This window comes from Cyrtonyx montezumae, unplaced genomic scaffold, assembly GCF_038088225.1.
Source record: "Cyrtonyx montezumae isolate F1298 unplaced genomic scaffold, pur_monq_1.0 scaffold_11, whole genome shotgun sequence".
Lineage (NCBI taxonomy): Eukaryota > Metazoa > Chordata > Aves > Galliformes > Odontophoridae > Cyrtonyx > Cyrtonyx montezumae.
This window is the reverse complement of record NW_027071837.1, coordinates 13,005,595-13,032,015: the sequence shown is the minus strand read 5'-3', so window position 1 is coordinate 13,032,015 and position 26,421 is coordinate 13,005,595. Positions and strand designations below refer to the sequence as shown.

Sequence of the window (26,421 nt, the reverse complement as noted above, 5' to 3'; positions counted from 1 at the left end):
GTACAGGACCTGCGCTGGAGCAGCTGTCCTCACTGCAGCCTGGCGAGGTTTGGTTCTTACTGACATCAGACTGGAGTGATTTTTTTAATTGCAGATCCACCTGCCTGCTCCCCTTTTAGCATGTTTTCATGACACAGTGAACTGTGTTGAACACGTGGCAGGGAGGGAAGTGTTCCTATATGTTAGTTATTCTTCATCCAGGCCTAGGGATGTCATGATGATTATATGCAGGACTCTAAAGTTACGATGTCCTGGATCACTCGATGAGTTATTCTCCTAATTCCCTCCAGCTTTTCCATCACTTTCAGCCTGTCCTTCTTACTTGCTTCTCTTTGCTGGGAAGCCCTGTGCTGCCCTGCCCACATCAGAGCAGGGCCCGTTCAGCACAAGGTAGCCTGGCTGAGGGGACCTGTGGGGAGGTTATCCATGTCCCCTTGGGGTGGTGAAGCTTTGCCTGAAACCTGCTTTTGGTATTCAGTGCTGAGCTCTCCTGCACCTCCGTCTCTTTAGAAATGGGTACACTGCTGCAGTGCTGTTGCTGGCAGAACAACAAACCTCTGAATCCTTGCAGTCACTGTGACTTCAGTCCCTATGAAGACCCAGCCTCTGGCTCGGCCCATTTCCATGAAGCTTTGTTTCCTAGTGTGTGTTTAAACAGCAGTGTTCTTACCCACTTCTGGAGCAGAAAATGGAGTCAAAGCCAGCAGTCATTTGCTACTTGGAAATTCACCCAACACTGCAGCCCTGGGGCGGTGCAGCATTCTGATGACACTTCAGAAAAAATATTTTTTTCAAAATAATGACCTTCTGCTTCTTTTTTGGCAGATGAGAGCCACCTTTCTTAAACACTGTAGTTGTGCTGTACTAAATTTAACAGAGTATTCCAAAATTCTTTTTCACTGAGATAAGAGTTTTCAGAGGGCTACTGTGTTCTAGAAGCTTGCTGTAGCTGTTTGGTATTTGTCATGGGCGAAATCTGTCCTTGAAGCTTGAGAACTGGGAAGTCGCCATCAGAAAAATGCAGAAGATTGGCTTTGTAACAAACCAGAACAAATAAATTAAGCTCTGTTGCAATGGAGGAGTTACTAACTGGGAGGTGCAACCCCCTACGAGTTCTGAAAGTGCTGCAAGTATTTTACCACCTTCTTCAGCATCACTTTAGAAGGCAGTCTATCAGCCAAGACCGCGTGTTAATCAGGCCCAGAAGAATGAAGTTATTAGGGCTGTGATTGAGAGATAATACGTACATTTTTCAGAGAAGTGGTGGTGGAAACAGTGAAAACCACTTAAAAGCGAACATTTGCTCAAGTTGCTACAAAAATATAGTGATTGCCACTAACACCTGCTGTTCAGTTTATGGACTTTGTTTGCTCAACTACAAGACATCATCCCAAAGGCAGGCTGCTTAGGAGTTTGTTAGTTTAATTCTGCTTTTTATGTCTCCGACACAAGTATTGTAGCACTTGTCTTTTTCTTCCACTACTTTAAAAAAATCCACAAGCTGTTTCAACTCCAGAAATGGTATGAGCTCGGCACAGGAAATAATGCTTTCCATAGCTCCTGCGCATTTATTAGGTGTCCTTCTTTTCATTAGTTTCAATACTTTGACAAATAATAAAAATGTTCTGTTTTCTCTTTTTAACTTGTAAAGAAATGCAACTCTGGGAAAGTACAGTCTCTCTTTCTACTTCCCCCACCAGTAACACAGAGCCTTCTAGTCTTTTGGAGGAGATATTTGAACGATTGACACAGACCACTACACATAAAGCAGCAAATTTGCTGTGCATGATGTGAATAATTACTGCGTTATAGTTTTGGTTTTTAGGGCAACTGTTGACTTAAGCAAAATAAGCCTGCAGTCCAGCTGCAGATCCAAGTTTTCATAAGTTTTCTTGTGTTTCTCCCTCCAGTGCTGTCTCCCTTAACAGTGACCCTTTTCAGACTTCTCAAGGTACAAAACCTTTACCAAATCCTCAAGCTCAGTCCTGCACACTCTGCTTTCACACATTTGGCTGATCTGAGCTTCTCCCTCGCTAAATATTTTCCACTGGCCTGAAAACAAAAACACAAAGGAGAAAGACACTGACTTAGGAAGGACATAGGGAACTTTGGAGTCACTTACAAGCATTCTCCAGACAGACTGATTCACAGTGGTCAAAGAGAGGACGTCCAATCCTCCCGTGGAAAGTATTCAAAGTATCTTACAGTCATCTAGCATATCCCATGAAAGACTCTTTTGTTATAAATAATAAACAAGAACCTGAGTATCCTTTTCTTTAAGCAAGTAGTACTATTTGCTTCCACCATTCATGAAGTCAGGTCCTCTGATTTATGACAGTCATATAAGCACTTAAATATGACGGTAAATGAAAGCATTTAGAAGTCAGCATTTCATGCAATATGAACTCCAACTACCTGCATATTATACAAACTGTATCAGATAAAAACGTTCAGGTATAGTTTTGCTAAGGTTATTAGAATTGCTCGCAGCCCTGAGAACTAGGATATAATAGTACAGATAACAATGACAAGTGCAGAGAAGACTAAAAGGAACAAATCAGGAAACCTTCTAGACAGAAAGGTGTCTGCTTCTCACTTAGTGTGTATTATCAAGAATAGATTGTTCCTGGACAAAATACTTCCCTGCCTACTAGGAACCTCAGAAAAAATGACAGTTTGTAGTGCAAAAGAACTAGTAACTAAAAATGCCTATACCTTAATTAAATTGTCAAATGAGGAGTCATATCTTATTCTAGATTAAATGCAAAAAAGAAAATGAAGTAAGAGTGGTAAATGAATTGTACTGCTTTTCAAAAGACAAGTTTTAATAATAAAAAAAATACTAAGAACATAGAAAGAGCTTCTTTCAAGTACAACACTTATATGTATACAGGCTTCCATAAAGCCAAGTAGTGCTGTTGTACTGACATCAGTCATATTTCAGACTCAAGGCATTATAGGCAGAAAACAGCCAATTTGTTTTCTCAAAATGACAGGAGACTAACACAGCGTGCTATGTGCACCTACATTTTAAATTGCTATATTTTGATTTTATACGAAGCCACGTACTGGAGGAACACAAGGCTGTTTGTCTGCATTGAGTAAACTGGTGTATTTTTCAAGGCTGTGTGGATGGGGAATAGAAGCCTGAAGAGGTCAGAATGTTACTTACTAGAGGTTGTCCTTGTTATCTGTTTGAAGTAGGGAAGCTCTTCAAAGTCCCTCTTGGACATTTTCTCAGTGTAGAAGTGACGCAGAATCCCTTCAGCAAAGATACAAGAAGTGGCTGTTACTGGAAACATGCCCATTGCTCTAAGCCTGGGGTGCTGCCTGGCCTGCACGTAGAATTACTGCTGTTTTGAGCAACGTTGTGAAATAATCCTTACCAATAATGTGGATTTTCAGCCTATTCTGTCAGTTTGCTACCCCAGTGCTTATCTTTAGAGGATTCATAATTGCAGAGAGTTGCTGAGGGGTGTGAGAATTAGCTGATTTTTTTCTGACACAGCTAAAATCTTTCTTAGCTTGGACAAATGTAGAATTACAACAGGAGCCAAAATCTCAAGTGTCTTGGAGGAAAAACAACCAACCAAACAAAAAACCAGTACAATTTTGTTGTGAGCTGCCATTTTGCCTGTCATGAGTTAGCAGATGTCACTGACAAGTCATCATAAGGCTTTGTGGCTTCTTGAACGCATGGTGGCTATTAACCATCAGATCCCCTGCAACTTTGGTTCTGTTCACATTTGGGGTTTGGCGTTGTGCTTTAAAATGCATTCTGGATATAATTTCCATGGAAAGGGCTGCACCATATGAGGTTTTCCTTAGGGGATCACATCCTTACTTAAATTGAATTAAGTAGATAGGATCTTTAAGGAGCTGGAGATAATATTTTTTTCTGTATTAACTGCTGAGAATTTGCAGTAGTGCAAATCTGAAAACTTCTCAATTTCCTTCTAATTTTACCAGTTGGTTTAATAAAAGAAACTGCTTTCACCCTTAGTACATTTATTGTCAATATTCTAGGCCATCACGAATGCAGTTACAATCACTATGGAACACAGGACAGATGGGACAGACAGCAATTTCAATGGAAAACTTTTTGGTCCAGCTGAATAAGCATTTGGTTCAAACCCCACTGTTCACATCTCTGTCAGATTATACATTATATTACTGACAACTGACTTGGTTTTGTTGTTTTGGTCATAATGAAGGCCAGGGGTTTGTAGAACTAGAAATTTTGGTGTTATTAATAACATAGAGCAAAATGTAGTAGTAGACATGGCTGTAGCACTGGTATCCAAAATAGTGAAAGAACAGCAGTCTTTAGATGCTTGGAATTTAAGCTGCTCTGGCATTTCAATGAGAGATGATGTATTTTAAAATATATAACTTGTTCAACTCACCTTTTCTGATTGTCCACACGTGTATTTCTATTTGGGGTGGTTTTTCAGTCTCTACTGCAATTTTTCTGATCGTTTCTCCTTCCTCTGTGAAAACGGATTCATAGACGGGAAAGGTCTCTTTCCCACAGAAGTAATCTTTGTTGTCAGAGTTTTGACTTGGCACTTCTTCTGTTTAAGAAAAAAGCCCAAAACACATTCTACAGCTGTAAACAAGTCTTCCAGAAATTACTTGGCACTAAACCAAGCAGGTTTAGTTTTAAATTAGAATTTTCATAGAGTCGTGGAATATCCCAGGTTGGAAAGGACCCACAAGGACCATCAAGTCCAACTCATGTGTTCGCTCACATAGTCTTTCAAATCCATCTCCAGCTAAGCCAAAGACATTTAATAGCATTATATTCTGCTGGGTTCCCACTGCCTGTCTCTGGTGGCAAGAGAGTATTTGTATTTATAATGCAGTTTCATAAAGAAATGAGCTATATTGGTCTGTGAGAATCCTCAGGATTTTTGAACCACTGTCCACTTTTCAAGCATATTTGAAATAACAGTGGAAGTCTCAGAGGTAATTAACCAATAACGGAAATCAGTGGTTCAAGAGAGTGAAGAAACATGAGCTAATGTTTTGTTGAGGAAAATGGCTGGGGGAGAACCCTACTTATTCTTCATTTTGCTCAGCAGCAGGGGCCGTGTAGGGATGTGGCCAGCTAGCAGTGCAGTGCATGCCTGGGCTAGCAACAGGACACATTATCTCAGGACTGCCTGGTGGACTCACAGGACATACAAGTGGAAATTGTAATTATTCTAATGGTAATTGGAAGTTGGACAAGAATGGGAGAGAGATGATCCAATGATTTGAATGTTCTGTGAGTACTGTGGTGGGGAAAGAACTGCAGTTCTGACAGTACTGAACCATTTACGTTTCTGTAATATTCTCTTTGGAAATGAGTGTCAGGAAGTCATGCTAGCAGCAGAGAGAAAGACAGGGACTGATGAGGACATGTGCCCCACACAGCAAGCCCCTCATTTGAGGAACAGCAGTGAACAGGAGGGCTAGGCAGGCAGCTCTGTGTGTCTCACATGGATACCTCTGCGCATAAATGAGAACTGTGGGCCCTGCTATTGCTATTTTCATCAGATCTTGTGACCAAAGCCCTTGACATGCACAGAAAAAGGTGGTTAATGAACAACTGTTTTACCTGGACAGACTTTGCAGCATTTTCCTTCTACTTTCTGAGGGTATTTGCAGGGATATTGTTCTGGGCAATGAATTTTCTTACATTCTTGTTTGGTGATGTTGCAGGTGCACAACACACACTCTACAATTCCAAAGGCCCGGAGATTAGGGTGCCAAGATTCTCCATGGGAGTATGTTTTGCCATTTGAAACACAGACTACAAAAGAAAAGAGAAGGTAGAAAAAGTACAACTGGAAAAGGTATGTTTGTTGGCTGCTTCTCCATGAATTTTCATTTGATTCTTGCATATTTGTTTAAATCAGTGTCTATACATAATTTGTTAGTGTCTCTGGCTCACTTCACTACTTTTTTGCTTCAGTCAGAGTTTTGACTCTTAAAATGAGCCAGAGCCTGTGATCACTCTTTTCTGAGCAGATTGGCCTTGATTCCAAATTCCACGGTGCCAGCGTCCATCACTATTTTGAGGACAATGGAGAAGGTGGCTGAGTCAAGTATTTGAGCAGCCCCTCTCCAGCACACGCATTTCAGTTGTGCACCATTAACCAGCTTATAAAACTAACTCCTCCTTCCCACAACTGATCTCAGTCCACGCACAGGGCATAGCATGCTAAATTGGTTCAGGCTTTTAGTATTGAATCTGCAGTGGGCAAAATCGTCACGTTTGCTACAAGTTATCTGCACAACTGCTCCTAGCATTAGCTGAAGGTGGCTTTTGCAGGGAGAGCCATACTATGAAAAAGATGGATTAGTGCCACCTGGGCCTTTAATACTGCAGTCACACAGGACGTCTGCTACGTAACACAGTGCAAAAGCAATGGGATGTTACAAAAAGAAGTCTGATGTCATTTGTGGAGATATGTATGACCGTAGGTATATAGGGACATTTGGCCTTTGGAATCACAAGGAAACATTAACTTGAAGGATGTCTGTGGGGCTGAGATTTCATTCCAAGAGCATCTAAGCATCTCAGAATATATATAATTTTCATCTGTGCCCCTGAGAGACAGAGAAATACAGCTGCCAAAAGGAGAGTGGAAAAATTCCTACCTGGTAGAAGCCAGTTTGGGTCACCCTGCACTTAATGGGGATTATATCACTTTACACCATGTTCGCATTTGTCCTATAAACCTTTCTTCTTTCTTTTTAAATATTTTATAAACACAAAGAAAAATGCAAACTAATCCTAACAAGGTGAAAGAAAGGGCATTGCCTGAATTCTAAAAGCAACTGCAGTGAAGCTGGGGTATATTGCAAATATTTCCAATTCCTCTAATATGCCATCATTTTTATTAATGCTTTTATTTGTAAAATATGTTCCTGTTTTGCCTGTAACTTTCAAAGGCAATTTAATTTTTATCTGTAATCTGAAATTTACATCTAACTGGTAACAGATGTGATCAACTGGCTTATACTTTACTGAGTTACTGAGATTTGTGGTGAGTGTTCTTTGTAATGTATTGTCTTTCGTGGGGTTATGGTATCATTTGGTTTATAATTTGCTACTTTTTAACTCTTTAAGACATGGCTTTATTTTAGAGGTGGAAAACAGTTTTGTTTCTCACGTGAAAGCAAATAATGTATTATCTGTATACTGAAAACGTGAGAGAAAAAGGATCTGTTCAGCACAGAACAGTCTGGGGTAGCAAATGAAGCCTCCAGTAGAAGCCAGTATATGGCATATAACTTCTAGCTCCCAGATGCCCTGTTTTTAGTGTTCTTCCCACTCAGAATTATAAATCTGTATCCATACAACTACATGGCATTTCCACGTCAGGAGAATTGCTATGTGTTGTTTTTTGGTTTTTTTTTAATTTTGTTGTGTCTCAAGGGACATATGCATTAATTTATAAATTACTAGTTAATTATGGAAGAACAAAAGAAAATACATGGTCAGCATTCTGGTTTCCACCAAGGGGATCACTCAGACACTCTCCAGGCAGTGAATGTGTGAAGCAGCAGCCGTTACTATACTGCGTTCAGAAATATGCTATTCATCTGCATGCTTTTTATTTGCTGAAACAAATCGGTTAGAAATTGCTTTGATGATGTCTTTATGTGTGAATTACATGTCAAAGATATTACACTGTGCGGAGATTCCTGCTCCTAGATTCAGCATAAAACACTGGCATGATCTGAATGCTTTTTCATGGTTGTTCAGGTGGATAATAAAGATCCTATGGCCAACATTCCTTCTGTTAGTTAATACCTTGAAAGATTAGTTGGCCCTAATACACGAGCTTTTAACTCTTTGTGGGTAGTTTCTGAGTGCCTACTGACTGGTGTTTGTGGATAACTGCTTCTCTGAACATGCACTTTCACAGCTATTTATTTTATGGCTGCTTCGACCTGTTCCTACAGACCTCCGCTGGCTTTTGTACACTCACTGTGGGAACTGAGCATCCTGTCCTTTTGGTTGTACAGCACCCGCTGTCTCATGAGCTGGACAACAGATATTTTCCTTTTTTTTTTTTCTGTCCTATAATGCAGCAGGAATGCCTTAGTCATGTTTGTATAAGGTCTGCAGTATGGGCTCGAAGTCCTGCTGCCCACATAATGTAATGACATATTATCAGAAAGCACTAAGGGATTCGTTGCTTTGGTTAACTTTGCCTGGTAACAGCTCAGACATCCAATCCAGGCTAATTACCTGTTCTGCTTCTACTGTTAGACATGGGGGGAGGAAAAGGACCCCCTGCATCTCAGACAACCAGCTTAAAGTGGGGGAAGTCATGATATTTTCTTTCTTTGGAATAATTTTCTAAGCCTCAGAGGCAGAAAACTTCCAATTCTACAGCAAAGTTTTATGGCCTGAGTTTTGTGGGACAGTTTAAATACATTCAGTTTGCAGCTAATAAAGTTATAAAATAAGTGACAGTGTAAAGAACATAACCAGAGTCTATTTCCTACTGGACAAATCCCTGTGTGAACCAGTTGGCAAATTTATGGGCATCATAGTGTCCTTTGAGGCACTTAGTGCTCACTTCACTGGTCACAGCAGCATGTGTTTTCTGAATTATGTAGTACAGTATCACAAAGTAATTCAGAGAGCAACACAATAATGTTGTGCCTATGCAGACTGAAATGACCTGTTGTATTGGCAGGCACAACTGACCTCAGTCAAGAGCTTATTTCCTATCCTTTCATCTGTTGCTTTTGCCCTCTGATTTGCATTGGGTTTCTTGCTATCAGTGTGAACTTCCAAGATTCTGCTGTGTATTTTGAGAAAAGATATTTGTAGGTGGTAAATGCCTGACCCAGAGTAATACCATACAAAACACTTGTCTTTACCTCGTCCGTGCTTGTGCTTGTTGTTGATAACAATTTGTACTATCGTTCCTGATGCTTGCTGGGGATCTGGTAGGACTCCACGGTTACTTCTGGCACTGTGAAATCGTGGAACATTGACTACCTGCCTGGTGGAGCTGGGTGACAGCTCATAGTGGGAGCGGTGGTAAGAGTGTCTCTGGGGACAGAAAGAGAGCAGGAAAGTGTCTCATTCCAAAGAGCACAAAGAGAGAGGCTGTACTAGAAGATTAACACAGGCAGTGATTGTTGCCACTATCATCAACTAGGCATTAAGTGTAAGGAATGGCACCACACAAAAAAGGCCTCACAGGTTTTGCAGGTACTTAACATGGCAATAAAGTCAACTACACATACACAGTTGGAACTTCTCTCACCAGACTGTATATTCAGTGTAGATGTCTACATCTAAATTGATCACCTGAAGTCTTTTATCAAGTACTTCTTGAATGTGATCCATCTGACCTGTTGTAAATCTCAGATGAATCACAACCCAGAAGTCCCCATTTAGCTCCATTTATTAGAAACAGAATTCAGTTAGGCACCTTCTTTACTTATGTCTGCTTTAAGAATATGTGAGCCTTCCTCATCAAAGCTGCTTTCTGCTTGGACTGCAGTGGGAGAACACATGTGCAGGATGACCATCCAGCTTCTTGTTTGCATCCAGCTGCTCTGAACTCTCATGCTGGGTTAGCCAACTATACACAGGCTGAGCAGAACCTTACTTCAGTCTGTCTTGCAGACTGGGAAATCTCATTTGATTTGTGTAGAAAAGTAGTCTGTGCAGTGTGTTCTCTAGAGCAAAAGTGCTGGCTATTTTCAGAGAATTATTTTCCAAAATACCCATGGGCATGAAAGGATAGTGTGTACTACAGCAGGTATTTTATGAGGCATGTTTCTTCTCACTAATCCAAAGACCTGTTGGTTCATGTATTTGGGTAGTGTGCCTAACGCTTAAAAGCTCTTCATGTTCTCTCCAAGTGCTGTTACAAAAAGCCTCTCTTGAGTAAGTTGTTAGTGGTTACTGTTAACCCCAGAGGCAGTGAAGCCCCTGAAGTAAATATACATATGTATATATATGTCAACTAGGAACTAAGAGTTTGTAATTATGATTCTGAAGTGTTGCTTGCATAGCAAACAAAACACTGTTTGTTTTTTTTTTTACTGAATTTTATTCTCATAGAGCATGTACAGTAAATACCAAATTCAGAGCCTACGGGAGCTCGTGTAAGTTTGTAATTCAGACTTATTCATGAATTCAGGTTGAGTTTATTAAGGGGCTTGCTGCAGTAGATATTCCTATGCCTTGTCAGACCTGTTAACATCCTCTTGTTACTTTTTTTTCCCCCCACAATGTAGTGGCATGCATGGCCAGAAAATTCTTTATTTGAATTTTTTATATCTTATATATTTTTTTTAATCTTTATTATATATAGAAATGTCTTTAAATCACAGGTCATACTTACAGCTTCCCTGTTGGCTGGCTGTCGGAAGATGTCTCCATCAGCCTGCTCCCAGGATAGCTCTCCATCTCCTGTACATGAAGCAGAGCAGTATCAGTTAGGGGAGTCATTGTGCAAGGACCTTGGAGATACCTAGGGAAAAGTCTCACTCAGCTTCGCAGTTAAATTTATCGGTCTTTAGTCTGACTTGATTGTGTTAGATTCTGTAGAGATGACTTCCAGACATCCTGGAATATCTGTCCTGCACATATATTTATGTGCATACATATCCCCCTCCATATGGGTGGTTGCTTTTCATTTATTTATTTATTTATGCTTCATTTTAAAAAGTATATATTATCTACAGTTTGCATGGAAGGCAGCAAGTAACTGCAATGAGTTACGGCAGAGATGTTATATATGAGAAACTGGCCCACTAAGACCAGATCCCATGTAAGCTCACAGGATGCTATATCTGAATGTAGAAAGCATGAGATGTTGAAGCATTCATTTTTGAATTGGGCCAACAAAAGTAGTACAGAAGTGAGGCTCATAACACTAATGACCCTCATAACGAAGCAAGGACATGCTGACTTGTCTTTTAAATAGAAAAGGTTTTGCTAGAGCACTTGCAGTCTGTACATGTAATGCAGAAGTAGTGAATGCTCTTGGGAATCAGTGTGAGGGACTTGCAGAGCCAGCCTCTGGTTCCCCACAGCCAAACATGTGATCATGGAAAAAGTTGGAAAGAAGAAACTCCGTTTCGATTCAGGAGTAACATCCAGCTGTTTTTTGGGTAAAGACAAGCTTCATAAATACATACATAGCTAGTGTGAGCCACATGAACATTACGACAGGCAACCATCAGTTTCAGGCTAGAGAGAATACAGCTGTAAGAGTTGTTGAAGACCTACTGAGAGGTGTTCCTTGACAGGACAAGCCATGGAACTTGAACTGATATCTGGTTCTTGGAAAACTTGTACCAGAGCAGGGCAAATCATTTAGTGTGGAGCTGACCTTGGAATTTATGCCAGCCTTGGAATTCAGATATAGGTACTGATAAAGTTGTTTTGCTAGTGGCACGAAGTCTAGCTCTGTGTGTGCTAAGCAATTACTCTGGCACACCGCGCAGTACTGCCTCATCATGAGCCTGCTGGGTTACACAAATGGCACACAACAGTGCCAGGCACAAGCTCGGGCTCCTAAGGCAGGACAGCTGCAGCAGTGGCATGTGATCCTGGTGTGGGACAGCCATTGTGCTGATGCAACTGTGTCTCCAGTTCTGGAGTGAACTTGAATTCACTCAGTCAGATCCATCGAGGTTCCGCTACCTTATGATATTTTTTGAGAACTTTCCATTTAACTGAAGGGGAAGTTGAATCGTGAGGTACAAATCTTCATCCTTGCTCAGGCAAGTCACAGTCAGTATTCAGTCACAGCTGAATTTTGCTGCATACAGATTGATACCTAATTTAAACTGAATTGAAATTCACCTCTGAATTTAAACTTTTATGTCTGGTACAACTTGAGTAGGTCTGATAACTCATCAGATAGAAGCTCGTCTTTTACTTCAAAACCTGTCTAGCCAAAAGCAATAACAACTATTTGAGCTCACTCACTCACTATTTGAATCACTGATTTTCTTCATCATTATCATTAGTCCATTCTTTCCTTGTGTCAGTTTAGGAAAACAAAGCTAGTAATGATGCCCTGCTGGAATTAGATGTTTAATTTCCCAACATGCATTGGGTTGTGAGTAAATGAGAAACTTGCAGACAGCATCCTAAGTGACAGTGCTGGTGCACAGACAGAGGAAGCAGTACATGCCAATTTGTGTCCTGTGCATGTGTAACACTTACCTCTGCAAACTGGACAGCAGGACTCTGGAACAGAAACTGGGAAAGAGCAAGTTAATTTGGGACAGGTCTTCAGCCCACAGTACACATTTCCTTCCTGCCAGTAAAACACAAGGAGTATTTAGAAGGAGTCATCAATTCTATTGTACTGTATATGCACTTTTATAGACATGTTTAAATCTAGTATGGGTGTTTACATATATGCCACTGAAGTAGCCAAAAGCAGAATATTAAACTAATGAAGAGTCTGAATAGCATTTCTTAAAAGTATTGTCATGCAGTGGGAACTCCTTTTGTTTTACAAAAAGGAGAAAAGGTAAATAAGTAAAAGTGTGGGGAGGGAAAGAACTGCCATTACTATAGACCTAAAAACCTAACATTTACACCTGGTGAAAATTCTTCCCCCCACTCTCCCTTAGTTGTGTCATACTGCTGACCTGGAGGAAGAACTTTGCAGTGACACCTCCAGTCACTAATTTGTTCAGTAGCTGGCCTGTTCAGTTTGTCATTAATGCTGAATATGATGATAATTTGATCAGAGGAGGTCCTGATCATGTTGAGAGGGATGTTTCAGTTCAAAAAGTGCCTCCAAAGAGTCACTGGGTGACTGCTCAAATATGCTGGATTTTAAATTGGTGGCACCTCAGGAATGAGTCTGGGGCCCAGTGCTGACTTACAGAGCTGTCCGGTCCCAGCTGGTGGGGCTCTTATCAGCTAAGCCAAAATGAATCCAGTTTCATTCCATGACTCAGTGCTGTATTTTCCAGTCAGGTTGAAGTGAAATGTTCTATAAATGCCAAGAAGCAGTTGTTTACCTGCTGCCTTGCACTGCACGCTTACCTACAGCAGATGTCTGACAGGGTGAGCTTTGTCCTCTGTGTTTGGGCAGGAGGCAGCCTGGCATTCACCAGGTGCCATGGACTGACTCGTAGTGCTTTTGCAAGTTTCTGCATTAAACCCCATTTCCCAGCCTCTACTGTGTGCTATGGACTGTGTGCATTTCAGTGCCATGTCTTCTGGAAAGGTGAAATGAAGCTCAGACAGAGCAGGGCTCTGACGAGCTGTGGTACTTACTGAGCAGCTGCACTGGGCACACTGGTTTGCTTGCCTGTTTTGGAAAAGCCCCTCTGCCACAAACATTTCACCATGATGGTAGGTGGTGCCATTGTATTCACAGGATTTTCCAGTGATTTTGCTGCTTACTGAGAACAGGGAGTCTTCTGAAAGCAATGGGAAAGGAACACTTCATGCAAATTGTCCTAACAACAAGCAGTACCACAAGTACAGGGATAGAAAAGCTTCCCTGTTTCTCTTTATTATCAAAGGACAAGTTTTGTCATTCTGCAGAAAATGAGTGAAATTCTCACGCTGCTACCTTGCTGAACTTTCGTAATTCACACTTTGAGTTGGCTGTCCCAGTTAATCTTTGGATTTTGATTTGACCATGAAGGCCAGCACTGATTGCCCTCTCCCATGCTGCTATGTTTTCTCTTGTCCTGTCTTCTACAGCCTTTACAATTAGAACAGGCAGGTGCAGTTAAATTTACATGGCTTTTGGTGTTTTAATGTAGAAGGCATGAGGCCCTGTATATACACAGAATTCCACTGTCAGTAACACCTTTATGGCATTGTTTTCCCCTTCTTAGAACTGGTATTGCTTTATTAATGATATGCAGTGCCGTAGCACATAGGAGTCAGTTGCAGGTTAGCCAGGTGTACCACAGGGCAAGCAAAAAGCTGCTTCTGTGCCATCCACAGCACTGACCTGGTGGGCAGGAGGATTGATCCTGATGATGGAACTCTGTTAAGAGCTAACAGGCCTAAGAGTAACTGTACTATGTACTATATAAATGTTTGTTCCCTATGGCCTTCACCCTTTGTTGCTGTTGTTTTCAGAATGAACGAAACTTTTTGAAGGCAGACTGCAAAAGCCACCCAAGGCCAATGCTTGTCTTACATACATTAGAAGATGAGATGTGCAGGTCAGTGCATTTTGCAGAACTGAGTGCATACAATGAAGAGCACAAGATGTCAGTGTCTGCTCAATCCTGAAACTTCTTGTTTCAACTCAAGATCTTATGGAGTTCTGCACCACATGGGTCAAATTTTCTTCTTAAAGTTATCTGCATCTCAAGTTAAAACAATCCCTAGACTGTTTAACTATCACACAGCTGACAAACTCAGCAAAGGGATTATATTTCACCTATGAAATATGCCGCTTGATACATACTGGCAGCAAATATGGCACTAATACGTTTACATTTGTATGAATTTAGCATCTCAACATGGGAAGAGGCAATTTCAACGCGAGCTCTATGGAACTAACAGTGGAGTGTTTGTTCTCTGGAGCCAGCATCACTGCAGATTTCTAGGAACACAGCTGAAATTTCATTCATTGGGTTTGGGCTTTCATGTAAAGGAAACCTGACCTGAGCATTTGGGTTTTGCTGTACTCCCTTTTATTGTCTATCAGGTGAACCCGGGGAGATTACTTTTTGAGAAACTATGCTGCCACAGAGTGCCAATTTCTCAGCTCAGTTTTCTGGTCATAAATACTGGCATTAAACACTGACATTTAGGGGTTTTGATAAAAGCATATCTTTTGTTATGTTGGTTTCATCAGATATTAGTTATCTTTCGAATGGTAAATGTAAAATCTGACTGAGGAACGTACACATACTGCAGTGTTTGAAAATCTGGTGGGTCAACAATGAACCTGTGGGAGAAAGGCTGAAGTTATCCATTTAGGGGCCATTTAGGGCCCCAGGCCTGATATTTGATTTCTCTTCAGAGTGAGCATCGGAGTAACAAATGCAGCATTATTTCAGTGCAATCAGAGATGTGTATGGTACCCTTCCAACATCTTACAGAAAGCTTTGACACAAAAATGCAATGTTTTTTGGTTTACTAGTAATGCACATTCTGGAATAGCAAGATGCATGTTCTAATTAAGACAGATTTCCAAGTAATCAGCAAAAGATTCAAGTAACAAATCCAGCAACTGTCTCATTAGGCACAAATATCTGAAACCACAAATAAAGAAGTGCTTCTCAGGACCGTGTCACTTCCCAAAAGTTATGCCACCACAATTTTTTGGAAAGCCCAAGAAAGCTGAAAAAGGAATTATCAAACCCTAGATGTCCCCTGTACCTCAGGTAACTGGAAGAACAGTTGAACTGGGAGGAAAATTAAAGGAGAAATGAAAGAAATAGTTCTTGCTTGAATAAGAAATGAAAGATAGTTCTTGCTTGGATATGAGAGCATGTGCAAGGCAGTTACTGTGCCCTATGTCCAAAGACAGCATTGACTTGTGGCTTGCAGATGCTTGCAAAGATTACTCCTTGAATGACTCATTACTGCCATCAGAATATTGGATGAAGAGTGTGAATTTTACTGCATGTTTACCTTGGTACATGCCACACTGCTCAGATCACTACAAACTCTCCAAATGCCTTTAAATAGTAGCTTTTGAATAACACAAGGAGGATGGTCAACTTTCATTTATATACTTCTTTTTATCCCCATATCCTCAATCATTTATATCCAGCAAGACTTAAACGGTTGTAGGGTTCCTGTGGATTACAGGGTTACAGCCCTGTATATGACAGCTGAGTCAAGAAATGCAAGGCTAAGTGAGGAGCTATTGCTGCCTTTCTAACTAGAAGAGGAGGAAAAAAAAACAAAAACAGTGTTTCTTACATAGCCCATGCTTACTCTGACTTCTGCCTTAGTTTCCAACACTGTCAGGTTAAATGATAACTAGATATCTCCTCAACTGTTTAAAAAGATGATGCTTTATACTGATGCATTATTCAAGGCGGAAAAGGACAGCTGGCAATAGGATGGCTTGCTCTGGACCAGTTCACAATTTTCTGCTGTATTATTTGCTTAATAATAGAGTCTACACAGAAGATAGACTCCTATATATATATATATCCTATAGGAGTATATATACTCCTAGATAATATATATATATAATTATACTCCTAAGTATAATTATCTCTCTGAGACCCTTCAGGTTTGGCACAGAAAGGGTAGAAAACCAAGTGAGACTATTAGAAATGTATCTGAAATGATGTGGGATGGCTATCTGAGATCAGCAGAGGACCAGGAGGGTCACAGTGCAATCATGCACTCCAGCTGGGAATGGAATTACTGTAGCCAGGATGGCCTTTCAGTAACAAGAACCAAGAGGCTGTGTCTTTCTCAACCCTGAGCAGATGGTGGCAGAGACAAACTTTCCTTTTCAACAGAACTGCGATACAAGTGCTCTGCGGACAACAGTAGCTGGCTGAGTGTGTGGTTTTGCTCATCTGGATTTCTTTTGAAGTTGATTGTAAAGGTTAGGCCTCTAAATCATAACAGCTCAATCATAACACACAGCCCAAAACACACATATGCCTGACTGTCTTTGGAATGTGGGTGGTAATTCTATTGCTATTTGGATGTCTTATTTAATATAATAATCATAAGAAAAGTCGGTTTCAGTAACAGGCAGCAAGACCATGGTTTTGGTCCTGATACTGCACATACCTGTGCATGTGGTTTTCTTTGAGCACATTAAGTGAATGGGTCTATTTAGTTGCATAAAACAAGGTTTAGAAGTTTCAGATCGAGACTGCATGATTCTTAGTGCAGAAAAATACATGCAGTCATAGACTGGAGAGGCCGTACTGATGAGTGCAGTTGACCTCCTCCAAACACAGATCTGAAGCTGCAAGGAAGCTTTGTAACACATGCCTGTATGTAGCTTCTGGAGAGAAAAAATCAGCCTGAGATTGACTTTCTACAGCTAGGGCTTGTCTTGGTTTCTTTTCTAGTGCTCTTTGAATCATGGCTAATTAGAGGAGTTCAAACTCCCTCATATCATATTCTCCTGTAGAATGTGAAATTGTAGACATTGTATATTCTTCTAATAAGTGCCAGGTTGGAACTTTGAAAAATGTTGCCCTTAATGTTGATATCAGCATGCATTATTCTGTGCCTCAGTTAAGGTACATAAGAACTGGGTTAGCTAACTGCAAACATGCTGCATTGCTCAAAGCCCTGTTTGTAAACCTTGTTCGTTAATCACAACAGTTCCTGTAGCTTTACCTGGCAGTTTAACAGTGCTGAGTAACACTGCCTTAATTAGCTGCTTCTGTAAAGCACCAGGCAAACCATCTGTGTGAATCCTTTCAATTAACTAGATTCAATGTGACATCATTTCTGGCATTCATAGCCTGTCAGTGGAAGCAATATAAAACATAGGCTGAAGATGTTATATATAGCATCAATGGAAAAGGTAGTATCTTTGTTTTTGTGGCTGCCATTTGTTCTCCAAGTGTGCAGACTTCAAAATAGAGGTTGACAGGCCAAGCCTGTATTGCCTGCAATTTTACAGGGTTCATGATAAGACCAAGAAATCATTTTACTAACTTTTACAAGTTAGTAAAATGGATAGCCTGACTTATCACAGGTTTAGCATTAGGTGACAGCAAGGAGCTAAAATGTGGAGCCTAGGCTGAGCACGACTTGCTATGAGTTTGAAGTGACCCTGCAGGTGTCTTTAAAAGTTTAGAGTCTGGCTGAAGGTTTCAGGGTTTACAAGCAGGCAACAGAATACAACCATATCAAAAAATGGATTTGTTTTGAAAATTTTATTTTTGAAAAGCAATTGGATACTGTGGTGACTGTGCTTATACCAAGCATTCCTTTCTTCCAAACCTGGGATTCTCACCACCTTCTTTTGTCTCCCTTAGGCTGTTTTTCATTGGTGTGCCATACACACAGTAAATCTGGCCTCAGTAAAGCCAACAGAAAGCTTTCTTCAGGATTCAGCCTAGGTGCTTGCTGTCACTGTGTATCATTGCTGAATAATTAAGATTCTGAGTGGGGAGATGGAAACTTGTAATGGGAGGAACTGTTGAAGTAGAAAAAAAACAAGATTTTCTATCCATTCAGATCTGTAGTGAAGCCTGATATGAATGTTCACTCTGAACTAGATCTACTATCTCTATAGCTATATCTATAGCTATAGCTATATTATATATATATATATACACTGTATATAGCTTACTGTGTGAACTGTTGTCCATTTGACAAAAAAAGTTTGCCATGAAGGGACACTAACTTAACATGCAGTGCCCATGCTTTCCTAACAGACTGTGATGTAACAGAATTAGATATGAATTTGATAAACCACAGAAATCTTCTGGTTCAGTGGAGATTTTCTGGCTCAGTCACAAATTTTTCACAGAAACCCACACTGGATAATCGGGGGTGGGGGGTATTCGTATGCACAGTGGCCAAGAATTGCAGGAGCTTTCTGGCTTCTGGAGCTCCCAGTCTCCAGGGAGCAACAGGACAATGTCACATGGATCACAGGCAACTTTGGAAATGGCATCTTTTAACCTTTTCTGCTTACATCTGTATTTCTTCCTGAGTTGTTATAAAAGCTTGTTCCTGAGATGCTTTATCCTTACTTGGATATGAAGCAGAAGAGCATCAGTTATCTGCAACTAATCCCTTGAATAGCTTAGACAGATTCCACTGGCAGTTCCTGCTCTTTGGATCAGTGGTAACATCACTGGAAGTATCTGTGTGTGGGTAGTGAAAAGCAGTAACTGGCTATGGGCAGAGTAACCCTATGGGAAATGTTACCAGAGGGTGGCTTTCTTGAGGTGAGGAAGGGCTTCAGAATCCATACCTTACTACAGTCAATGAGGCTTGCAACTTGGATCCTTCTGTACATACAGATATACTTGCTAAGAAACTGGCAAAGCAAACTTCCAGTCAGTATAGTCATGGCCTGACAATTGGTGAGCTATTTATGATAAGAAGTTTGATCTGCAGCCAATATTAAATTGAAATGGTAACCAAGTGTACATCTGAAGAGGAGATGGTACAAATTAGGCAAGGAAGGTGTGCAAGCAAAACTCTTGCTTCTGCAATCTGCTCAGCAGGGTCTGGCAGCACCCTGCACAGCACTCTGGAAGGGTCTGTGGGCTTTTATTGCATCTCCATAAGATACATTATTGTAAAATATTCTGACTGTTCTTGTTAGTACTTTCCTTAACACTCTCACTAATGCTTATTTTAGTATCAGAACATCTGGTAAAGATCATTTAAAAAAAAACCTAGAGACTCTTGGCTTGCTGACTTAGAAACTATTTTTAAACTGCAACATTCAGAGTCACCTAGTGTCATTTACTGAAAAAGATGGGCTTTTAACATCAAGCAGAAATGTGAGGCACTCAGCCTGGCTTGGTTTTTGCAGTTTGTCTGTTTTATTAACCACCCTTATAAAAACAAGCAAGTGCTAAACAGTCTGAAATTAATCGTGAGGTTTAATGCCTTAAGAGACTTACCATACTGGGAACTGTTCTGCAGATAGTCTCTCTGGTCTGTTATAGGTGGATAGATGACAGATAATGAATTTTAATCCAGAGAGGATTTTATGACGTTTTCTGAATCAACATGGAGCACAAGCATTTGTTTTGGAGCCCTATTCACTAGGCAAGGAATTGAATCCTGCTGTAATTCAGGGGCCACTGTTAGCAGTGAGATCTCTTCTTCGTAATCACTTGTATTCCTATTGACATCTCTCCTGCGTAATCACTTGCATTCCCAATGAACTTTAGTACTTACTGAACAAAACTGGAGGAGTTAGCTTAGTTGCAACAGCTACTTCAAAGCTCTCTAGGCTGTACCCCTGTGCAGAAAGCTCTCTTTGGACACCAGCTAACTGGCCAATGCACACTGTGCTTCCATACAGAAATCAGGTCACCCCAAATTGCAACGTGACATCATGTGAGACCATATTACTTGTCTTGACATTTAAAATTGGCACAAGAATTGCAGGATGACTATTCAGAGGCAACATACAAAGAGCAATTATGGAGGTCCTTAATCAAAATGAAACAATTCTTGGAAGTGTGCCGATTGTGAGCATTTCTAGTGCCAAAGGGGAGCAGAACTAGAGCATGAGAGTAACTCTCCCTATTTTGCTTATTGAAAAATACCTGAAACCTGACTCAGCTTAGATCCACATGCTGTCCAACAAAGTGGGCAGCAATTAAGGTGACCTCAGATTTGTTTTCAGAACATTGTTTGCCTGTGTAGGAGCTGCACGTACCTCTAGGTCTCCCTGATAAAAGTTTATTGTTACTTCTCCACCATTGTGAAGTCAAGGTCTGTTCCCTGCAAGCAAACGTGTTTTCTGGAGTAACTTACTCAGTTAATCAGTAGAAAGATTCAGGGCTAATTCTTGCTTTTTGAGTCTTTATACTGGTGGATTTTTACTGCAGTGCTAAAGCTGACATAATGGCTGTGTCAGGTTCCACTGCGAAGAACAAACCATGGGAGGCCCCAAATTACTAAGTGAAGTAGCCTGGGAAACAGTAATGGGATCACTTATTCCTTTGCAGAAAAGTGTATTTCTGGATAAAATCTTGCAGGTGAAGTTGCTGGTTACAAATGGAGTTGAAAAGCAGCTATGTAGAATAAAAAGCCAGTGTGCAATGACTGCAATTGGTGGTAAGAGCTGGAAGCATAAATGCAGGGAGGACAGAGATGCAGGTAAGATGTAGGAAGCATTTTTTGTTACCTCTCTAGCTCTCTTCTGCTACTCCCAGAATGCAGGCTCCAGTTGCCAGAGGCCTACCAGTGTGAAAAATGCAGTGTTTTCATCTGCCAGTGAAATATTTTTAGGACAAAATGGGCCATCCTTCACAGGGATTGTGCATCTGTCTCAGAATGGATTTCACTTTGTATTTGTGTGTGGTGCAAGACTTCCTGAAATTAGTGAACTCAAGCAGTGTCACTTGTGACTGCAGCTCTATCCTGGGTAGGAAGTGTGCCTCCTGCCCAACTTCAGCTCTTGTCTGAAGGTGCAGCTGGGACTGACAGCAGTAAAAGATGTTCTTGGCTTTTTTTTAATTTTTTTTTTTTTGAGTTTCTGGTGAGTGTTAAAACTTTGGCCCTAAGGTTGCACCTTGTACATGGTGTAGAGCATCTTTCTCACCATAGCACAGATTAGTTCATTTCTTTCAGATGGGTCCCAGTGACACTATGGAATGACTGCTCAAATAAAACAGTCTTCAGTGAATAATTCTGGAGGCTGGGACTCCAAGCAACGTGTCACATTTTAATTTGAATTTAGGGACAGCAGTATTGAAAAACAGCTGGAATAGTATGCATGGATGCAAGCAATCATGCAGCTGTTGTAATCAGCAGTATCCTTGTGTTCAAAAAATGTGCAGTTGTAATACTTAGGGACAGGGTACAGTGGGCAGTATGGGTGGTATGTGGACGGTTGGATGAGATGACCTTAGAGGCCTTTTCCAACCTTCCAACCTTACTGATTCTATGATTCTGTGACTCGTCCTGTCACCTAAGGAATCAGAGCTCTGAAAAAGTGGTAATGAGTACTTTGACCCCTGCTGCCTTGGTGTCTGTGTTCCAAGGGGTTCAGCCAAAGCTCTTCCCAGTCCTAAAAAGAAGCTAAGCGCTAGTGACGTTCCAAGCAGAGAATAAAGAAACCTGCCTCCAGGCAGAAATCCTCTGCACTAGGCTCTTCCCTCTGCTATGCAATAAGCCAATGGAATATGGTTATTATATATATGAAACAGCTATTCACTATGAGACACATATTTGCAATAGAGAAATGAATATGTGTTGATAATCTGATCCTTACAAACTCAGAACAGAGCCTAAGACTTAAGTAAGTGAGGGCAGTATCCTGCAGAAAGGGATTATGCAGCTTGCTAGGAGAGTGACAGTCAAACAGATTTTGACGTACTTACACTGAACAAATCTGGAACAACTCTGTTGATTGGACTAACCTTGATGCATCCAAACTATTTTTAACATACTCTTTCCGAAAAGATCCTCATGTTTATATGGGAAAAGGATGACACAAATAATATATGTCTGTGTTTATGCAGTGCATTTCATTCATAAATAGCAGTGCTTTCATATAACACACAGCACTTGCCTATTTTCCTGCAGTCCCAATGAAACTAAGGTTAAACAACAGCAGTAGGTTTGCTTTGTGCACAGAGATTCAGTTAATGCTCATATTCTGATCCATTTGTACCAGAGGATTCTGTGCAAGAAAACTTAAAGCTGGGAATCTGGATTTTCTTACTCTGCCAGGGTGGTTCATTTCCCCAGAAAGGCCTTTAGTGCAGGAGACATTTTATAGTCGTGTCTTGACCACCTTAGCATGTGTGTGCTGTGCTAGGGCTTCTTGGTAAAAGAGAGACAAATCCAGGGGGGAATAAGGAAAAGAGAAGGCAGGGCATCACTGTTTTATAAGATGCATAGTGCATTGTGAAATACAGTGTCACAGTGACCTGGGACAATGCATGCTTTCACTTTTTCCAGTCAGTTGCCAAGCTTCCCTTGCTATATGTGCACACACTTGCCTAAGAAAAGCATGAAGCCTATCAGCACTACTTCCTGATCTGCTGCTAGTGAAGTTTCAGGGCTGCACAACTAAACTGACAGACTGCCATTGCAAACTGGCTGTATAAGGTCAAAACCAAAAGCTGCTGAAAGTGCAAGCGTTCTTACCACTGTCATGTCAAGAAGGGTAGAGAACACAAATATTGTAATGCTAGAACTAAATCCAAATCCATTGTCTCATGAGGATTGAGGAACCTGAGGGAGAGAAAAGCTGCCCACTGCTCCAGTGCAGGGTTACCTCCTAGGGCTCAGGTAGCTATTCAGAGGCTGGAGGCTCTTGGTGGATTATAGCACAGTGTAAGAGAGCAAATGGATTTCCTTCCTATAAAAAATTCCTTTACTTAATTTCTTCCCTCTACTACTTTTGTCTCCACTCCACATGAATGTGTCACCTCAAGGTCTGATCTGAAGTCCATTGAACTAAGCAGATTTGGAACTTGGCCCAAACACTTACTCTGTGTGGTACGGCATAAAGGCAGTTTCCTCTTTGATCTTCTGACTCATATTTCTAGCTTGCTCCTTAGCATTTCTAGAGAGGGAATTGTATTGCAGTCAATAACTGCATCTGTTCTCATAGAAAGCTTCATCAAAAAACTATCAGATCTAACGGAAACCTGTTGATTGACCATGGTAGGCTGTGGGTCAGCCTTTTCCTTCGGCAGTGCATCACCATCAAAATTCTTATAAATCCGTGATTTAAAGAAATGTAGATGATGTGTGAAGGTCCCTTTAAAAAACAACAAAAACAGTGCAGTGATATTGTTTCTAAAGCAGTGGCTGAGGCTGACAATAAATCTGGATTGGAAAGTTGTGCACTATCCCAAAACTGCAAACACAAGTTCTAAACAAAATCCATATGTTCCTCTCAGAGATGCAGGTGTCAAAGATATTAAGCCACAAAATGCTTTACATTAAAAAAAAACTTCAAGGACTGTGTTAAGCTCTAAAAAGTGCAAGGTAATTCAGAGGTAATGGCAACAGTCAATCTTTAATATGGTCAGCCAGTAGAGAGTGTATGAAACTCATTGCTTGAAGGAACTAGTAGCACCTTATCTAGACAGCCTAAACTTTCATACAGATCCAAGGCAAAGGTGCAGTTTCACTGTAAACCCTCAAACGGCTGTTGGTTGTTTGTTAACTTTCTAGGGCTGAAGTCAAGCTCTTCACATTATTTTAATATATTTTCTGCAGCTTAATTTCCTGTGTTTTCTTTTATAGTGCGTAAAGAAACTGCTCAGCAAAACTCTGACGGAGTCATAAAACACTTTCTAGGTTGCTCCATTTTAATTCCTGGTCAAAGATTCAACTATTATGTGACTTTCCTGTATCCAATATTATCTGTCACTTTCCCAGCCAAGGAAACAAACTGAATTAAGCTTTGCTGGACTTTGAAACCTTTCTGAAGCATCTTTGAAGCTCTTGGAAGTTGTCTTGGAAACATTCTGAGCAGCCTACCCTGCCTTATCATATCAATGCAAAGAAGTTCTAGTCCAGTCATCCATGTGTGCAGATATGTTGGTTTTCTTTCAGTGCATTTTGGATGCTGATTTGCAGATAGATTGTTTGAACTTTTAAGTTCAAAGAATTCAAGTCATAACCTCAATCTGGCTGTGATAGCAAACATTCCTTTATGTAGCCAGTAACAAAGGCAAATTATGAATCAAACCAAATGATTTGAGCCCAGGTCAATATGAAAAAATTAAATGCCTCCCAAGAATGTCTATACTGTTATATTTCCAAATAGCATTATTTCTAAATAAGCTATTTATGTGAACTATTTGGCTGTAACCCACTGTTAGGACTATGCAAAAACCAGAACATCTCACTATTTTCTGGCACTGTGCAGCGTTTTGTGTGTCCTTCAGATTCCAGATGTGAATATCCAACTTGTTTTTCTGTGAGGAGTAACCATACCTAAGCCCACAGGAATCAAATGTAAACTGGGAAAACTTGAAAATTGCTCTTACTGATAGAGAATAGTATTTCTCCAGTTATTACTATCAGCTGCTGTGTGTGTTAGCGTACATATTCTGTGGCCTTCTGTCCTATGACTAATGAGAGCTTGGGTCACAGGTCATTTCTGATTTCTTTTTCATCATCTGAAGAGTGCAGAGGAGGGCAGTGAAGGTGGTGGTGGAGCTACACAGCCTGCAGGCAGTGTGAAAACATAGATTGAAGGTCTTAAGGGATTGGGATGCTGAGGTAAAGTAACAAAGGTGGAGATAAACACTGAAGCTGAATATGCAGCATTTCTTCTGTGAACTGAGGCTTATGTCACACATGTGAGAAGGTGCTGAGAAGTGGGAAGGATGCTGAGAATGTGGGCAGTTATTCTAAAATCCGAGATGTGCCTGTAGCTCCAAAGAAATATTTTTGCCAGCTGGCTGTTATTTGAATGCCAGTTGATGTCAGGAAAATAGTTGTAGTAGGGCTCACTGATAAGGTGGTTATGAACTTATATATCCTGTATATGCATCTGTTGCAGAAGAATTAGATGTTATTCTGTGGATAAATAATAGACAAGCATGGATAATGATTTCAAGTGGTCAACATTTTCAGGAGTCTAACTTCTTATAATTCTGTCAGGGAATTCTGCTGCTTCCATAACTGTGGACAATGTAGAATGGGTAAAGAATAAAACCAGTAGGACTTCCAAGTATTGAAATTGTTTCATTAACGTTGATAATTCCTTAAGTTTCCCTACTCTTTTATTCACACAGTAGTTCTGCATAAAACTCTTTCTGTATACTGAGTTTTGGTTTTGCTCATATTTTTAGTACTGTGCTTGGTATGGAGACACTGCCAAGGACTTTCAGCTGTACATGTGGTACACTACTCCATCACTGGTAGCCTGGACTTTGTAGGTGACACTTAGGTCAGATTTTGGAACTCCATCAATGCTAATAATCAATGGATATAGCTGACCTATATGAAGGCTCTGAAGGGAAACCCAATTATTGCAGCATTGTACTGTCAGTGCTTCATTTCACTGATGCTTACGCTATGATTTTTTTTTTCATCTGAATATTCCTGCCAAGATTTAGTAATTCTCAACCAATGTCTTCTACAGCAGTTCTCCACCATTCTTTAGTCCCTGCTAGCCTGAGAGCCCATCCTGCATCATGCACAGTGCTCCCACCTCCTGTGTGGAGTGGACTAAGAATTCAGTATCAAAATCACTCACAGGCATCACAAGAGATGGACTCAAGATTTCTCTATAGCTTCCTCCATAAAATGACAGCTGTTGTTGCTGTGTTGTTTGTTTGTTTTTTTCATCTCACAGACTATATCTCATCTTGTGGGTGATCTGCAAGGTGTTTTTTTGTGTTATTGTCTCAAAATACAGCAGTTATCCACATTCAATAGCTATAATATTTTCTGCCATCAGACTGAAGATTAAGAATCATTGAAGAATGAAATGTTATCTCCGTATCATTCTTCTCATGAGAATCTCCCTATCTTCCTTAATCCTTTTACCATTGCTTAGAGGAAAGGAGGTCACAGGCTCAGAGATGCTTTACACTACCATGTGACCAATGGTCTCAAATCTCTTTACAGGATAATGTGAAAAGTGAACTTTCTGGCAGAATAATTCCTGAAGAAATTCTGCCCAGGGACTTAGAGGGGCAAGTTAACATAATGGAAAAGGGTTTCTATGATTGAAGCCTGTCAGAGTGGAGAACCTTGAAGATCTGTGGTAGAGCAGAGATTGGATCAGACAGCAGAGTTTGACAAGTCACACGTGAAGTCTAGATCCATCTCCGAATTCT

At 40.6% G+C, this 26,421-nt stretch overlaps 2 protein-coding genes across 3 annotated transcripts in view; one reads left to right on the top strand and one right to left on the bottom strand.

Moving 5' to 3' along the window:
• Nucleotides 1–415: 415 nt before the first annotated feature.
• The window catches only part of CHRDL1 (chordin like 1), a 40,424-nt gene continuing 14,418 nt past the window's right edge, over nt 416–26,421 (bottom strand). For both annotated transcript variants that reach the window (XM_065729632.1, XM_065729631.1), the window contains exons 5-12: nt 13,277–13,422; nt 12,206–12,299; nt 10,371–10,438; nt 8,890–9,064; nt 5,603–5,797; nt 4,407–4,574; nt 3,173–3,262; nt 416–2,052 (exon numbers count right to left, since the gene is read on the bottom strand). In XM_065729632.1, coding sequence (XP_065585704.1) covers nt 1,922–2,052; nt 3,173–3,262; nt 4,407–4,574; nt 5,603–5,797; nt 8,890–9,064; nt 10,371–10,438; nt 12,206–12,299; nt 13,277–13,422 — 1,067 coding nt within the window. In that variant the 3' untranslated portion in view covers nt 416–1,921. The remainder of the gene's footprint in view (nt 2,053–3,172; nt 3,263–4,406; nt 4,575–5,602; nt 5,798–8,889; nt 9,065–10,370; nt 10,439–12,205; nt 12,300–13,276; nt 13,423–26,421) is intronic.
• Nucleotides 5,753–26,421, top strand: part of PAK3 (p21 (RAC1) activated kinase 3) — a 148,469-nt gene continuing 127,800 nt past the window's right edge. Inside the window, exon 1 of the mRNA XM_065729628.1 lies at nt 5,753–5,840. The gene's annotated coding sequence lies outside the window, so the exon portion shown is untranslated. The remainder of the gene's footprint in view (nt 5,841–26,421) is intronic.